This window comes from Hydractinia symbiolongicarpus, chromosome 11, assembly GCF_029227915.1.
Source record: "Hydractinia symbiolongicarpus strain clone_291-10 chromosome 11, HSymV2.1, whole genome shotgun sequence".
NCBI lineage: Eukaryota > Metazoa > Cnidaria > Hydrozoa > Anthoathecata > Hydractiniidae > Hydractinia > Hydractinia symbiolongicarpus.
In genome coordinates this window covers 8,482,654-8,499,581 of record NC_079885.1, presented here as the reverse complement: position 1 = coordinate 8,499,581, position 16,928 = coordinate 8,482,654, and the positions used below count along the sequence as shown (strand labels likewise).

At 32.3% G+C, this 16,928-nt stretch overlaps 2 protein-coding genes across 2 annotated transcripts; one reads left to right on the top strand and one right to left on the bottom strand.

The window, feature by feature from the left end:
- The first annotated feature begins 1,780 nt into the window (after positions 1-1,780).
- On the top strand, positions 1,781-3,946 carry LOC130614332 (protein phosphatase 1 regulatory subunit 32-like). The gene is made up of 2 exons (XM_057435757.1): positions 1,781-2,026; positions 2,613-3,946. The coding sequence occupies exons 1-2, from the start codon at positions 1,803-1,805 to the stop codon at positions 3,706-3,708; spliced, it is 1,320 nt and encodes a 439-aa protein (XP_057291740.1). The 5' UTR covers positions 1,781-1,802; the 3' UTR covers positions 3,709-3,946.
- Positions 3,947-5,205: 1,259 nt separating this feature from the next.
- LOC130613888 (sodium/hydrogen exchanger 8-like) lies at positions 5,206-16,590 on the bottom strand. The gene is made up of 16 exons (XM_057435243.1): positions 16,440-16,590; positions 16,143-16,339; positions 13,832-13,971; positions 13,242-13,325; positions 12,605-12,706; positions 12,483-12,517; positions 12,269-12,412; positions 11,448-11,553; positions 10,920-11,025; positions 10,483-10,599; positions 9,667-9,749; positions 8,670-8,781; positions 7,542-7,687; positions 7,326-7,379; positions 7,093-7,221; positions 5,206-6,652 (listed from the first exon to the last, which is right to left on the bottom strand). Exons 1-16 carry the CDS (start codon positions 16,505-16,507, stop codon positions 6,524-6,526), a joined length of 1,752 nt encoding a protein of 583 aa, XP_057291226.1. The 5' UTR covers positions 16,508-16,590; the 3' UTR covers positions 5,206-6,523.
- Positions 16,591-16,928: the final 338 nt, after the last annotated feature.

The following is a 16,928-nucleotide window of genomic DNA, read 5'->3' as shown; positions in this document are numbered from 1 at the left end:
TAAAATCCCCCTAAATTCTTGTCAGTGTTTTCCTCTCTAATCACAAAATTGCGATAGAAACAGTTAAAATTCTACTACGTTCTCCTATAAACCCTGGAAACCCTGTTGCGGTTTTTAAAGCTAGTTTTTCACCTGGTGCTCAGAGAGATTTTTCCACATGTTTACTTTCACATGTCAAACCGTAGATTTTAGCCAGCTTAAAAGACCTCTATTTGGTTTGTATCCAGAGGTAAATTATAATCAATTCTACAACTGTACGAGGTTATAAGGTTGTAAACACGAAGCAACAGAGAGCTCGCAGTAAGTTAGTAAAAAAATTATAGGAAGTATAAAAAATAGAAATATTTCTGAGATTTGACTTATTTTGAGAGTTTAATGCGGAAAATGTGAATAAAATTAAACTTCAATCTAAATCGGTGCACCAGTCATTACAGAGTTTGTGTAAACACGCTAACAAAAAAGCTCGTTAGCTTGTTGTGCTATATCGGAAAAAGCAGTCGAATAGAAAAGTGTTTTAACTAAGCTTGTAAATGACCGTTTTTTTTCATATGCGCAAAATTAAATTCTACGAATTATCTTTTAAAAGGGTTTTGGACTTATCTTCACCAAAAGAAAAACCATAAAAAGTCTTAAATCGCTAAATTTTATTCCGCGGAAATGTAAAAAAATTCTTTTAGTTTATATTCTTAGATTTAACTTAGATCTAAAAGTAGTCAACAAGTCATAAACAACAGTCAAGTCTGTAAAATGCAGAAACTTAAGTAACAATTTGTTGCTTCTGAGAAAAGCCGTCCGAGAAAAGCTGTCAGAAAGAGAAAAAACCCTTTGGACGAGGTTGACAATGTGTCACTACACGTGTATATGTGAAAAATAAAAACCATTGCTTTGCTTAAGAAATAAAAGTACGAAAATTCATCTTGTTTTATTTTTAAGGATACAAAAACCAAAAGTCGAATAGTCATAAAACTATTGGAAGTTGCTCCAGTTCTTTAAAAGGGACAACAACTTTAAAGGAAGAAACTTTAGCGATTACGAAATTCGTTTTTCGAGGTTTTGTTTTATACATTACTTTTATCTGTATATTGCTATTATAATTTTTGAAATTATTCTGCTTTAGTTTTCATAAATTAAGCCATAACTAAATTTTTTAATCAAACCAATTTGTTGGCAACTTCACGCGCGCTGGCCGCGCTATTTCCAGACCTCCTTGAATAAATAACAATTATCACCTATGTGTTTAGCGGGAAAATGTTCCGAATTCACGAAAGTTTCTTCCTTAGAACCATAGGCAACATGTTTGCAAGTATATAAATGTATTACTTTCAGAGGAAAGTCATGCAGAACGAAACATCAAACGACTCCGATATTTTGACAATGCTGAATCCAAAGTCGGATGTAACAACTGTTCTCTTGTTTGGTGATTTTTTAAATTCATGCTCTCCCTTGGTTCAAAATCATCCAATCGCACTCGTTTTTCCAAGTACAGCGCAGCTTCATTTGGTTGATATGGTAGATTTGCCAACTTGCAATTCTCAACAATCCGGTCACGATTTTTCATGTCAAGTTTCCACGCCGGGGTGTATAATTTCGGGATGACAGGATGATACGGTGAAAACTTTGATATTTTGCAAGATTCCATATTTCAAAAAGCTAAGCGACTTTAGGTTAACCACTTATCTATGAAGTAGCATCGAAAAAATGTGTTGGATAAAATATGTAACGTCATATAAGAAATATGACGTCAAAGAGAATATGACGTCAAATACATAATTTGATCAAACTGTCATTCATAACGTGAAAGGATGGGTCCGCTACCTTTCGGACCAGCATCGAAACATTTGCTGACATCTAATGGTCCAGATTACAACCATACCCGTTTCTACGTGACCGAATATTCAATAAACCATGGCATGGAAGACTTTTCACCAAAACCTGGTAAATCTGTCGGGACTGGGTACAAGAGTAATTTTAGGCCTGGAATTTACTATAACAGAAAGCTCGATGAAATAGATAATCCGGAAATGGGGTGAGTGTTTCTGGAAAAATTAATTGATAAGACTGAAAACAATAGTTCAATGTAGCATAAGTTAACCAGCACATTTGCTTCCCAAGTGCTGCAAAGATGATGGAACGAGTAGGGAGTAGTGGAACTTAGAACTAGACTTAGAAATACCTCTTGTGATAAACACTTCGACATGGGTGTCGTTTATTAAGAAAAAGCGTTTATTTCAAAAACAAAGACGAGCGAAAATTCAAGGGTTTTTTTTTTTTTTTTTAATTAAAACCATGATTTTAGGATACCAAGCAGTAAACAACAGGACGGTGTGTAACGGCGCACCTTGTAAATAATTTATCGTTTTGTATTTCAATATATGTGCCTTTCTTATCATTTCCTTCACCTTTATATTCTAAAACGACCTCTATGCAAGAAATCCTATTTTTGTAACAAAAGCTACATTCATATTTGAGAGTGGCGTTTGTTATATACTTAGCTGATAACTAGGGTGTTTATTATAGGGCATTTTTCAGGGCGGTGTTTGTCAGAAAAATACATTATAATTTTACGTGCGAATCCTGCTCTACTGTTGCAACGTTTGTCTCTCCTACTTTAGAAATACGCTGGCAGAAAACTACACGTCATCGAATAAACTTCATTTCAATTCCCCTGAATCATCTGGTAATGTCGACTTCCCAAACCATAGGAATGTTTTTAAGAGTGGTTTTGTTAGAAATGTGCCGAAAACGTTACCGTCTTTCGAAAGAGTACGAAATGCTTGTTACGACCCTACTAATAGTAAAAACACAAAAGCACCTCGCTCTTTGCTCTACCACGTCAAAAACAAAGACCCAATTGAACAGGAAAATGATTATTTTGGACCGGCTTTTTTGTCAACTGAAAACGATGCTCGGTTTGTTGGTCAAACAAATCAAAGAATGGATACATCGAAAAAGAGTGTAGGACCTAAAGAAGGTTCAGGGTTCACGCATGCGTACAATCACGAGCCAATAACATATCGTCCAACAGAATGTTTCGATGGTTCCCAGTCTGTCAAGCATAACTGGAGACCAACAGGCTATTCAGTCATGAAGAAATCTTTTCAGCCTTGCAAATATGTTAATGGGAAAGAATCATTCAAAATTTTGTCAAAAAGAGCTGAGAGGGATACAGGCTATTCACGTGAGATCAAGGCTAATCCGGCCTATATTGAATGCGCAAACGAGACCTACACTAAACTCGATGACTTACATCCGTCGCGGCATAGAATTATAAAGAAAAATGACCCTGCAGAATATCTTAATATGATTTATGCGAGCAAATACCCAAGCACAACCCGAGCTACATTTCAGGGCTTGCAGATGAACTCTGTTAACGAAGAGAGAAATACGATGGTGTTAGGACGAAAAGAAGAAAGCGGGTTCACAGAGAATAATTGTCAATTTGTTGACCAGCCCGATTTACCTGATCGATTTGACACACACTATAAGCTCCGATTTTATGATAAGAATCCAACAACAAGCGCCATTTTAAAAAAGAGTAACTGTCTGTTGCCTCAACTAAGTAACGGATTCACGAAGAGCACGAAAGTCCATAGTGAACGTGGTGCGACTACGCGACAATTACATCCTTACGTTGCAAGAAGTATCGCAGCACGTGACCCGTACTATGTTCAGAATGAGGCTGCTAAAACCAGTGTATCTCGTTTTTAAAATTTTAAGAAGTATTCTCCTCAATTTACGAATAGATTATTGAAACAATAAAACTTTTTCTTGTCTTTTCTTTGTATGCACATTTTCTATTTAATAACAAGACTTTAAACTTAAAACCACCCAAATCGATTTTTAGACGGTGTAACGGGTAAGTTTTAAAATATTTATCTTGAGGCGTGCGTGCAAAAAGTAAGACGAAATATAACATGCAGAAAACGATCAAAATAATATTTAATACCAAGTCAAAGAAAGTAGCTTTGAATTCCAGTTTACCAAAATCAACATCTATTTTTTAAAACTTTTTCTTGTCTTTCTTTGTATGCACATTTTCTACTCAACAAGACTAAACTCAAAACCACCTAAATTGATTTTTAGACGTTGTATCATGCCTTTACGTTACATGAAGGTCAGATAAGACAGCAGAAGAAAAAAAGGGGAATTACTGTTTGTAAATTTGCTTGGCATTAGCAAAATTAAATTCCGCGCCAGAAAATTTTGTGTAAAATTCACTTTGGACAGAATATAAACAAAGTAGCTATTTTATCTTTAAATCCGTAATTTTATTAAAATGCCCATCCACGAACTTTAGTTTCACAGTTCTTCTGCTGCAACAGCAGTAGTGTTTATACTTGTGTGTCTATATTCAATTTGTATTGTGTGTATTGCTTATGTAACGTTTTGTTTTGATCTTCTTGATCTGAAATGTTCCTGAAATTTTTTTTTTATCTATACTTCTAGCATTCTCCCGAATATTATAGTATTTTAGTCAAGAAGTACACGAGTTTTTTTGTCAGCAACACAAAACTTAAATTCTTCGAAAAACGATACAACTGGTAATCAGCTTGAAGTGATTAACTAAACATGGTTCCACTCAAACTGACACCTTTATTTTGTCAATATCGCTGACATTTTCCTGATATACGTTGACTATTTCCATCATTTTCCAGCTATTTTCGGCAGGAATCTCATACCTATTAACACTCTGAATTATTCTACAAAATGTATATTTGATACAAGCATCATTTTTTTTCCCGAGGTTTAACTTAAAGCGTTATAGAGAATGACAAGCATATTAATAAATCAAACTGCAAAAATATTAATGCCAACTCTATAAGAAGAGATCTTTCTTGGCAATACGTTGGAAAATTAAAATAGATCTGTATGACCATTTAAATCTAAAATTTCTGACATTTCCTGACTTTCTATATTCCAACTTTTTCCTGACATTTTGATAATTAATTAATTTTGTTAATGTTTGATTTTAATTCTTTGTGTTTCAAGAATATTTCTTACATATACTTACCTATCTCAAGATGAGATTTATGGGTATGCTTATTATTATTATTATCTGTGCCTTGGGAAAAAAAACTTAAAAGCACCAATGACCCAAAATTCTACGTTGCTTAGAAAAAAATGGTATATAGTTGTCATTCGTCTGGTGTGCCGCCACCGCACGGAACTTAAAAATAGCTCAAGAAAAAAAGAACATATTTATGGTGCTAGTATATGTCAGTATTGCAAAATGTATATCCAAACAAAAACAAAAACAAAAATAAAACCTTAAATATACTAAAATACATAAAAAACAACCTTCATATTTACACAAAGTCATGCAGTTCAAATTGTCTTTAAATAGTAACCAGATTTTAACCAATAGATTGCTTCAAAAGTAAGGACGTCCACGTCTATTTCCTCCGGGTAAACCCCTAAAGGGTTGGTAACTAATAATTTTCGCGCGTCTTGATCCTGAAAGTTTTGTTCGTTCTCCAAAATGGTTGTTTTAACATTCTGGTAAGGAAGAGATATGTTTTTTTTTTCATCATGGACACACAATCAGTAAAAAAAAAGGTATGTGTGGCTTTTAAATTTCAAAAAGCCTACGTTTTAAATTAAAACTTTCTGCTTTTTGTTATTTACAAGTAAATTAGTAGATAGGTATGTAGATAGGCTACAAAACTTAAAATTTTAACCGTCCCACGCCAGAATTTTTTACAGAAAATAAGTTTCTTTTATGCAGATACTTCTCAATTTAAAATTCGCCGAATTTTACTTTCTTAATAAGGGACACATGAGAAACATATCGCAATTTTTTTGAGTTTTAAAAAGGTTTTTAGTGTATGGGTGGATAGGCCTTTGTTGGAGCCTGGAGGTATGGTGGGAGATTGTGAAGCAATCCTGATATAAGACATTGCACTAATTAATTAAAGCGAAAAATATTCCACTTAAAATGAAAAATCTGTGAAAAATTTGATTGTCATGCCGATTTATGATTTAGTTCGTAAAGTAAAAAAAATCTAGTTACAATAATACTAACATAAACCCAAATTCGATAAATAAATAAATTCAACTCCAAACTTTATCTATCTTCAGTGCAGATACTTTCGCAAATAGGTAAATTCGCATAATGTTTTCGTTTCCTGAACATAAATTTTCGCGAGTAATTTATATTAGAATATTTTGCAAACAGAATCTTTCGTGAGTCGACGCTCTTGGAAAATTTTGTGACCATTAACAATGCGACGTAAAATTTAGATTTGTGAAGTCCGCAAATATTTTTGCCTATGAAAGTTTCTGCACTTAAGAGTAATTGCAAAGATAAATGTGTCACGCTGGGAATAAACACGGGTAAGTTTTAAAATATTTATCTTGAGTCGTGCGTGCAAAGAGTGAAAAATTCACGCCGAAAACGAGCGTTTTAAAAACGAAATATAACATGCAGAAACAATCGAAATAATATTTAATACAAAGTCAGGCAAAGCAAGCAGCTTTGAATTCCAGTTTACCAAGAGCAACATCTATTTCTGGAGCATTACATTTACAGAAGGGATGAAGTAGCCTTGAACTCAACTTCGTCCTGGTCACTACCAGTGTCTGGAGATTCTCGCACTTCGGTATACCATTGTGACGTCAATCGTTGCATCTCGTGTTGCGCATCGCGAAGCTCCTAAAACATAGTTTACACGATGAACACGCAAAGTCAGAGTCGTGCAACGTTAGGCATGAAATATTCATCCACCAAATAGCAAATACGATATATTATCGATCTTGCTACCCTCCGCATACACGCATATACGTAAAAGGTTTAACTTGATCAACAAACTCTTGACACCCTATTCTCTTCCGTGCCAAAATATTAATTCTTTAGTTGGTAAGGTAGCCGCCATTTGGCGACATCAAGATTTGTAGAAGTAACTCTGCGCCTTTGGTTAACTAATTCATTTTGTTAAATGTTCTAAAACATGCTGCGCAAAGGGGGTAAGCGTTTTATGTCAGATTTTTTGAAAGTTACAAATATTTTTAAAACAATATCAATCAAAGACAATGTGTCCTTCGCTTCGATAAGTAAAAGTAACGTACAGGAATCACGCTGGAATGAAGACATACCTGCTTCGTGATTCTTCTGGTAAAAAATGGTAGCAGATATCGCATATCTAATTTTGTAAAACCTTTTCTGGTGATTTTATGTATTCTTCTTTCGTCGTCTGTCAACTGCTCCGCGTCCACAGCACTGCCCTGGAAAAAGAAACAGGTGTTAGTTTTAAAACAAAAATGATCTCTCATATCATAAGAAAACTGTACCAAGCTAATTAACAAACAAAACAAACAAAGAAACGCACCTCTGCAGCAGTCTTACTCAATGTCACTTGTTCGTCTCTAGTTGCTTTTAAACACTAAAACACACCCAATTAAAACAATTTATTTAGGATAAGAACTATCAGACAACCAAAATCACAAAAAAAACAGCGGATTAAAAAATACCATTTTTTTAAAAAAATATTATTTAATTGAACACTGTAAGAAGACGTCCATATTCATGCCAAGACAGAAGTTACCTTTAGTAATGGTAGTGTTGAGCCTCCCAAAACAAGCAGAGTGAAGAGGACAATCACAAGTGTAGTCGTGACTAAAAGCCGGCTTATTTCTTCACTGAAACCTTCAATGTTGATGGCAAGGGCGAACGCAATCGCTCCACGGAGACCTACAAATAACAATTTTTAAAACTAGTTCAAAAACGTTCGCCATAGTTTCGATGAATGCTTGTGAATCTCGATGCTGGTATCCTCACTAGCTCCGAGATTCAGATTCAGCGTTAGATTCTGTGTTCCACTGTTGCACTAGAATTGAAATAAAGTCAATGCGAAATGCATACAATAGCACAATACTGAACTCAACGTTAATTGTAGGTTATATTTGGTCGATATGATCCCATAATCAGTTAGTTTCATAGACACTAAACTTGATGTTCAAAATATACGTTAATAATGCTTAGATAAACTTGCTGATGTAGTGACGTCAAAGTTTTACCATTTCCATTTCAAGACAGTGTGACCGAGGACAGTATATATACAAACGAAACACAACCGAAAAGGATCACGTTTAATAACATTTTTTACATAAATATACCATACAAATATAAAACGTTAATGCTTGGACGAAAAAAAGTTCTAAGATTTCTAGTGCCAGCATTTCAAATGAATACTCGGATACCTAAAAATTCTGAACGTATCAAGATCGATTAACCTGACTGGCGGCTTGGTGGGAAAGCGTTCGACAGCAGTGCAGAAGGTCTTGAATTCAAACTCCGCTGAGTCATACCAGAGGCTATAAAAGTACAAATCGACTTTTTCTGCTTATCGTTCAGCATGAGAATAGGATCTTAGGCGGTTGTCTAGTTGAGCGACTGTTGTGCTTGCACGCCTTTCATAGCTTCAATGGAATCTTTAAATGCACTAGGACCTTCTTCGCAGGACCCTTATTGATTACAGTACTATTAGGAACTGAAGAGGCTATCCTGGGTAAATAATAGTAATAAAAAAAGACAAGCTTAATTTCTGGATAGTTGGCGTCTGACAAATATTAATTTACTTGTGAACCAATAAAGCCAAATGATAGTGCGTATTATTGGAACTCGAGCTAGTGCGAAAATGTTAGCAACAAAAATGATCAGTGCTCACACTTACCACTAAACCACATAATAAGTTGATTGGTGCGTTTGATTTTTGTTTCACGGAAGAAATTCAAAATAAAAGATAAAGGAAACACGTTCGCAGCTCGCCCAATCAAACATAACACCTAAAAAATAATAACAGAAAATAAATGGAATACAAAACAAGTCAACTAAAAAACATTGCAAGAGTCCAACAAAATTTATAAACCAGGTAAGATTAGATTTATAGCTTACCTCCCGCAAAGAAAACGTTTAGCTTATACGACCTTTGAAAGTTGTCTTGGAATCTTTTTATTTTTTTGGAAAATCTTTATTGGTTCTCCAGATATAGGTCTTAAAAGTTTTGCTAATTATGCAACATTATGACATCATAAAATAGCTCCAAAGCATGTAATTAATGTTATTGAGCATCTATTATGATAATTATCAGTACAAATCACGTAAAATGTTTAAAACGCCACTACAAGTAATTGGCCAAAAAACCTATGCCCTGGTAAAAGTGGTTAATACAACATTCCACTCAGAGACAGTTCATACATAATTAGTAAAACTTCTAAGTCAAAAACCTTAAGAATCAATTAAGTTTTCGCAAAAAAATATACACATTTCTAGACAACTTTTAATGAAATTAACTTTTTTTTCACGGGATGTGAGCTTTTATATTTTTTGAAGCGTTTTGAAAAGTTGTTTCTACGTGCTACAACTTCCGTGTTTCTTTTACACGACTCTTTTATTACAAATCAAAATTAAAAGGAACAGATTTACAAAGACGTAGTACAATTTTTTTTGAGGTTTGAGAAATGTGATATATGATGTTTTCATCTACCACAGGCTATTAGAAAACTATGAATGTCGACAAGTAACAAAGAAAGCAGGTGCTAGGCCCTCGCGTCATAAATTTCTTCCTTGATGGCGCAAATATTAAATAATAAAAGATTGAAGTTTCAATTTCTAGATCGATTCCTAGAGCCTAGAGATTTTTCTGGATCCTATAAGAATTACAGACTTACTATGCTCCATATGATGAACGAAGCTTCAAATTTATGACTGTAACTAAAGATGGACATTCCAAGATATGCAAACACGCATGTTTCTACAAACAGAACAGTACTTTATTTCTAGACAAGTTTTTTTAGCAGAGTAAATTGCAAACAGATGAATTAAACTACAATTGTTTGTTTTACATAAACATTCTCAGCCACAGCTCATATAGTGTTTCAATATTAAATTATAGAATTAATTTCTGGAACGATAATTCACGAGGTTTTTCGAGAATTTGAGAAAATTTTCCTGTAAAGCTGGTTATTGTGTTTCAATAGGTTCAATTCAATAGGCACCTTTATGCTAATACAAAAAAGCCAAATCATCTTTACTGTATGATTTATTTACTTAAAGGGACTCCAAGATATCTTTGTTGTCAAAGACAGTGCCGAACAGATTCGAGATAAACTAGCAATTGTTGTTTTCATATCCCTGTGCCAGTTGTCGATGGATTTATTGATCCCCACTCCCATCGACAGCAATCCATTATCAAGCTCTTAAGTTAGTACCTCTTTTTATGCATGTAGTATTTATGTGAGTTCAGTGCAATTTAAAGGACCCTGCTGATAAAATAATTCAGCCAACAGGTGCAATATTAGTAAAGGAGGGCAACTAGAAGCTTGGCACTTATTTAGAAATACTACAAAAAATAACTCAAAATACCAGTTGTAATTTTTTCCAAAAAACAACAACAACAAAACAGTAAAAACTTAAAATTTGCATGAAAAATTTGAAATTAAGGAAAAAACATATACCAAAACTTGTATCTTAAATAAATAGCTTACCACTGACAAAAGCAGCTGTTCTGAACAAATGTTGTACAGTGATTTGTGTTACTGGCGATAAATTAAAATGTGTGTAATGTGACATAACAATGCCACAAAATAATATTGCCATGATTCCTGGAAAGAAAGATAACAGACTTAGAGTGAAAAGTGTGTTGTTAACATCAAATATTTCTGTCTTCGCGAAGTTACAATAGACACTATTTGTGAAAACTAATCTTTGTAAAAATTTCTTTCTTTCTGAAATGGAGATTTTCAATATTTCGTACTAATTTATTTTAAATCCATTTAGTTTTTTGTAATTCTCATTATATTGTTCTGTTGCTTTTGATTTGCCAAAATTAGTCTTCGCAAAATTAAGAGATACATGACTGATGCTGTGAGAAACATTTTCCATCGACACCAATCAATTCCAAATAAATTAAAAACTTCAATACCTGATAACTGTAGACCTTCTGCTAACTCATATGGTGCATAAGAAAAAACCACCATCATTCCTAACTCCAGTGACGGATGTTGACGAAGGTCCACATGTTTTAAAATGTATCAAAATTAAAGAAAATGACACCTTGATCACCTGATTTCCACACACAAATATAATTTTTAAAATGGTTGAAGATAATTAATTATTGAAAATAGAAAAAAAATGAGAGAAGATGTAATAAATTAGAACACACATATTTGAAAATTTATTTTAGTACACTTAGCATAGTTCCGTTTCCTCAAATCTCATTGAGTGTTTATTTTTTTGTGGATATCAGAGAACAAAACTCATTACCTGGAGAGACCCCTTAAAAAAATGTTAAGATATTGTTTTTGTTGTCATAATAAAAATTGGCACAATACACAAGATACAGCTTGGTTGACGGCTCCTACTCTTCTTTTAAAATTTTAAATTGAAAACGCATTTTACTCTGCATACAAGAAAATTTAAATAGTAAGAACTGGCATAGTTGAAAAGATATTAAAGCACTTATTAGTGCAAATGCTACACCAACTCCAGCAGAACCAAAAAAAATCTTGATGAAAGCGATGACAGATTCAAAAACTGTACCAGAATTTAGAACTGCTCTAAATGTAAAAGATAAGACATACAGTGCTACCACCAAAAACATTTTACAGAAAAAGGTGTAATATAAAATATAAGATCAAAAGGTGTAAACTAATCTTTAACAGCCAGGATGAATGAAGTTACAAGTTGAAAGTCAAAATAACTGTCACTTTAAACACAGTACAGAATACAATAGGTTTTTTTGATTAAATTAAAATGCAGCTGCCTGTCTGACGTTCCCGCTACAACAACCATATAAAGGGATCAATAAGTGGCCTTTTGTTCTAATGTAGTGATGAGTAAAAGAGCCTTACTTGAAATAAAATTGCAAGCCTATATGAAATGCACTGAATAACTGCCTTTCTGCAGCTCCATTTCCATAAAAACTTATTTAAATGCATATACTCTCAAGGTAGATTTCCACTCAAAACTAGAATGGATCTAATTGGTTAATAAACTTTCTGTTCCGATCCAAACTGAAAATTGAAATAATTTTAATTTTTCTTGCAGACAGGACCAGAATATTTTTATTGAAATAAAATAATAATTAGCAGAAAGGTTAATCAAATTAAATGTTATTATTGTTCCATTATGATCTGTTTCGTTCTCCAGCTTTTAAGCATAACATTTCTGTTATCCATATTAAATAACAAACAAGAAAAAAATATATACAACTTATGACAAGCATTTCTCACAGTTAGGATTATATTTTTAACTTTCAAAACAATTGCTTACTTTGTCAGAACAATTGCAACAGCATCGTTTAGGATGCTCTCTCCAAATACCAACATGTTCAACAACGGATCAGCATTTAATGCATGAAAAATTGCTAACGTAGCAACAGGATCAACAGCAGAGATTAACGAACCAAACGCAAAACTAAATAACAGTAAATTCAATCCATCTCGTTAGGTTTTACATAATTAAATTTACCACAACAAAAACATACCTCTCTCTTATATCAAGCTGGGGAGTAATTTTGGCCTAAAAATTAGGTTGGTGACAATTAAAATTATTTTATTAATTATATCAAGTCTTTTATGTAAGTAAAAATAAATGTTAAACAGTTACCTGTCCTAAAAAATATATACCGCTTCCAACAATTACTGCAGAAATAATTGTTCCGAAAATAGCAAACACGATAATAGAGCCAAGGTTAGCAAAGAAATTCCCCTAAAAAAATGTTGAAAGCTTTTAGGACAAAACAATATTTAGGCATATGATTATAGGAATATTATAAGTGCTATATTTCATTACTAAACTATGAAAATTATGAAAACATGTTTTCATAATTTAGCAATGAAATATGGCACTTTTAATTACATTTGTTATCAGAATACAGAAGTTAAAAAGGTGGTAGTGCACTTTTGTTGTTGCACGGTGGTCTCTCCTGTTTGGGGTTTATGAGTTAAAATGTACTCCACAAGTTCCAGAAGATGGCACTTTTTCTTTGACTTTGTGTAAGCTTCATAATTTAAAAAAAAGTTTTTTATGGCACTTGTTTTCAAAGGTCATAAAGGAGTGGGAGCACAGACAGGAAGTGGTGTGTTGAAATGTCAATAATCAAATATCAGAAAATCAATACCCGTTGAAATGCTCATGCTTCGCATCATTTCAATTTTTGCACCAATAAGTTTTTTTATTTGTATGAAAAAATAGAAAATTAAACAAATTAATTAAAAAGAAATAACAAATAGCAACACCTCACCTTGTGTAGATTGTACCCAGATTCAAATATAATTGGGGGTAAGAGCACCAGAAAGAAAATTGTTGGATCGAACAACTCTTCTTTCTAAATATTGTGACACCTCAGAATAACATGAAATTTAAACAATTATTTTGTACTTATTGTGACTAACATTAAATTGATTATGCACAAAAATTCAGCAATAGTTTACAAGTTAGTATTAGCTAAAAAACTCATAAAGTCAAATGGACATAAGCTCAGAGTAATTTTGTAGGAAATATTAAGCTTCTACAAACACCACTAAAGTGTAATGTTTCAGATTTTTTCAACACTAGAAAAATAAATTGCAAAACATAATTTGTTTTTAAGAATCCCTTGTGATATCTGATGTTTTTTCCATCAGATAAAAATCGGATCATTTTTTGGTAATTTATCGTAAAATTGTTTAAATGCATTCTTCAGCCTCCCCAATTTAATTTCTGCAAAAAAATACCAACATGAAATGCTTTTTGCCAGTATGTTTTGGTAATATACGTCAGAATACACATTGCCAAGTGCTGACATGAATTGGAAAGACTGTTGTTTAAGAAACAACAAACACAAATTTTTACCTCCCAATTGGCCAAATTATATCTCTGTAGCAACTTGATTATTGCACCAATCATGCAACCAAGAAAAACAACAGCCACACTTTCAGGCAAGTAAGCAAACTTTGTTTTAATCAGGATATGAATTGATATAATGCAGAGGCCTACAAAAGAAAATAGAAATATACACTGGCTTAATACATTTAAAAGTACACTACACAAAGGCTCCAATTTTTCTTTGTTTTTTTCTTTTACAAAATGTATTGTTACATTGCTGCATACTAATTTTTAAAATGTTACAGTTTTTTATAGTGTATATCATCTTTTCCTTGTTAATATGACTTATTGAAAAAAAAATTAAGCATGGTTTACTTTAGTTGTTCAAAGCTATTAAATACAAAATTATAAAATGCACACATCTGTTTAAAGTTAAATACAGAATAATTTCTTTAGGGAAGCAACTTTTGTGGGAAGAAACTTTCACAATATCAAAATCAACACGAAAACTTTGGAACCAATTTTCAGGGCTTTTCTTTTTAGAGATTTCATGGTAATAAACTTTTGCGGATAAATGACACCCAATAACCTCAAAAAGTTTATGATGGTTGTATTTTTTTTGCAGGTAAGGTTGAAGTAAATATAAAAAATATTGAATGAGAATAATATATAAAATTAATCGTTAGCTTGTGGAAAATCTATGGAAATTTGCCCATTGCTGCTAAACCAATAAAAATATATTGCATTTGTTATTCACAGCTTGAAAATTTCGTGTGTGGGTAGCACAAATGGCTTTTGGCCAACAGACAAAATAAGGCTAATATTATAGAGTTGTAGTTTAAGTTCCCATTAACCTAGAAGATAAATCTGGATTTAATATGACACAGTCAATTTTTAGGGTATAATATCTGTCTTCTTATTTTTAATTATATTTATATGTCTTTTTTTATTTGAAAAAAAGACTTTGCATCCATGAATTAAAAAACTACATGCATTCAAGTGTAAAACCATTTAAAAAAATAGGGGTTAAATTTTTTTTGAAGTGTAAGGGCCTTACAACTTACCATGATTTTTATTCTAATGTTACAAATTAAATATTTTCCCTCTTAAATTGAGATATCCCAAAATAATGTTTGTTTATTGGAGAAATGCGAGTTTTTTTTATGATGTTGTATAGCTACTCTCCTAATTTTAAACAAAAACAGGTAAGTAAAAGCTAATGTTTGTTTCAGGATGATATTAACTGTAGTTAATTCTATTTCAGAACGATTAAGGACGATAAAGATTGTTCTCCTTGTAACAGCTAATTAAGAATGAATTTGTACTATCATAAAAAATAGGAGAAAGAATTAGAACAATTTCAGAACAAATTTCTATTTCAAAAGTTGAATTTTTTTTCTTTCTGGAAATGATTGGGAACAAAAGGAATTCTAATTTTGGAATGATTATTACAAAATTTATTACAAAAATGGAACAAATTTGGAATGCTTTAGAACGATTTGTCCTCTTTAACTTTGTCTGTCATTGGCACAAGTTTATTTTATATAGTATTTTTCCAAGGGGCTTTCTTATAAAGCTTGAACATCACTGTATTTTGTTAAGAAACTATTAAAAAAACTTTCTCTCAAAGCTTAAACATGGCCGCATTTTGTTAGGAAACTGACCAAAAGCCTTCTCTCAAAGCTTGAAACTATTAAAAAAAAGCTTTCATTGAAAGCTTAAGTATAGCTTTATTTTGTAGAAAAGCATTCTCTAAAACTGAAAAACATTGCCATATTTTGTTAAAAAACAATTAAAAAGCTATCTTTAGAAGCTTAAACATCACCATATTTATACATTATACATTATTACCTTATACAACAAACTTTTTAGTGACCAGAAATTTTATAAAGCTAGATTTTTATTTTTTAATCATGAGTTTCAACTAGGTGAAATTTGTTTTGAAATACATGAACTATAGATAGGGTAGTTGTTTTATTGGTTTTTAAGTTTCATATAGGCAGTGTTTACAAACGTGTGAGCTCACCACCAAGCTTTGCCACTTTTGAAAACAATTAATCAACTTTGCTTGCTATTCTGCCATAGAACTTCCTGCTGGCATAGTTGGTTTATTTCTGGAAAAACATGGGAAGTAGATTGTATTAAAAAGAGATTGAAGTCACAGGAATTAGTGATAAATTCTTGCCTAGCCACTTAGCCTTTCCTGTAAAAAAATGAATTATATTTATTAAAATTCAAGTCAGAAATTCATGCATGATAAAAAAAAATCTTTTGAGAAGGTTGTGTATGAATCAAAGAACTTTTTAACTGACAAAAAAGAGTAGTGCCATAATCTTACCTAAAACACTTAACACAAAAAAAATTGTCATCGATCCATGCTTTTCTTTTTCCTCAGCCGTTTCTACAACAGCAGTTTTATGAACAACTTCCGTTGGTGTAGTTGTACTTGGAGGTGAGGTCGTCAGGTTTCCCAAAAGAGTACCATTTTTTGTTGAAGTGCCTTTTATAGTCAGTGATGGGCTAGTTTTTCTTGCACTACAAGGTAACAACATAATAATGAAAGAAAATTTGCACTGTACAGTAGATCATCACAAAAGAAAAATGGGTGTACCTATAGATCAAATTATTTCCTTACCTGCAATACAAAATAAAAAAAAATCCAATCAACCAAAAAACCACCAAACGCCTTGCTGCTCCTCCCATTCTCTCTTCAGAAATTACCTTTTTTATTTATTTTTATTTCTAAAAAGCAAAGGCAAATTACTTCATAGAAAAGAAACTTTCATTGTTATTTTTAAGTATGCATCTAAAAGATTAAACCACACACACCTATATGTTATAAAACTAAACAATCTTTCCTCATACTTTTTTATGTGCACAATGCTTTAGATTATCTATGTCTTCATTTAGTTGCCAGGTGTCTACAATTTATTTCAAAACTATGCAACATAAAAAATTGTTTAATGTGTTGTGATAGATTTTTTACATATTTATGCGTCAGACAAAATCTATAAATGGTCCTTAATTAAAACAGCAGCACCAAAAAGAAATTGTTTAATACTGTATTCTAAATCTCAGTACTCTCTCTTTTATTTTTTACTTAATCAATTTTGAAAGAATGAAG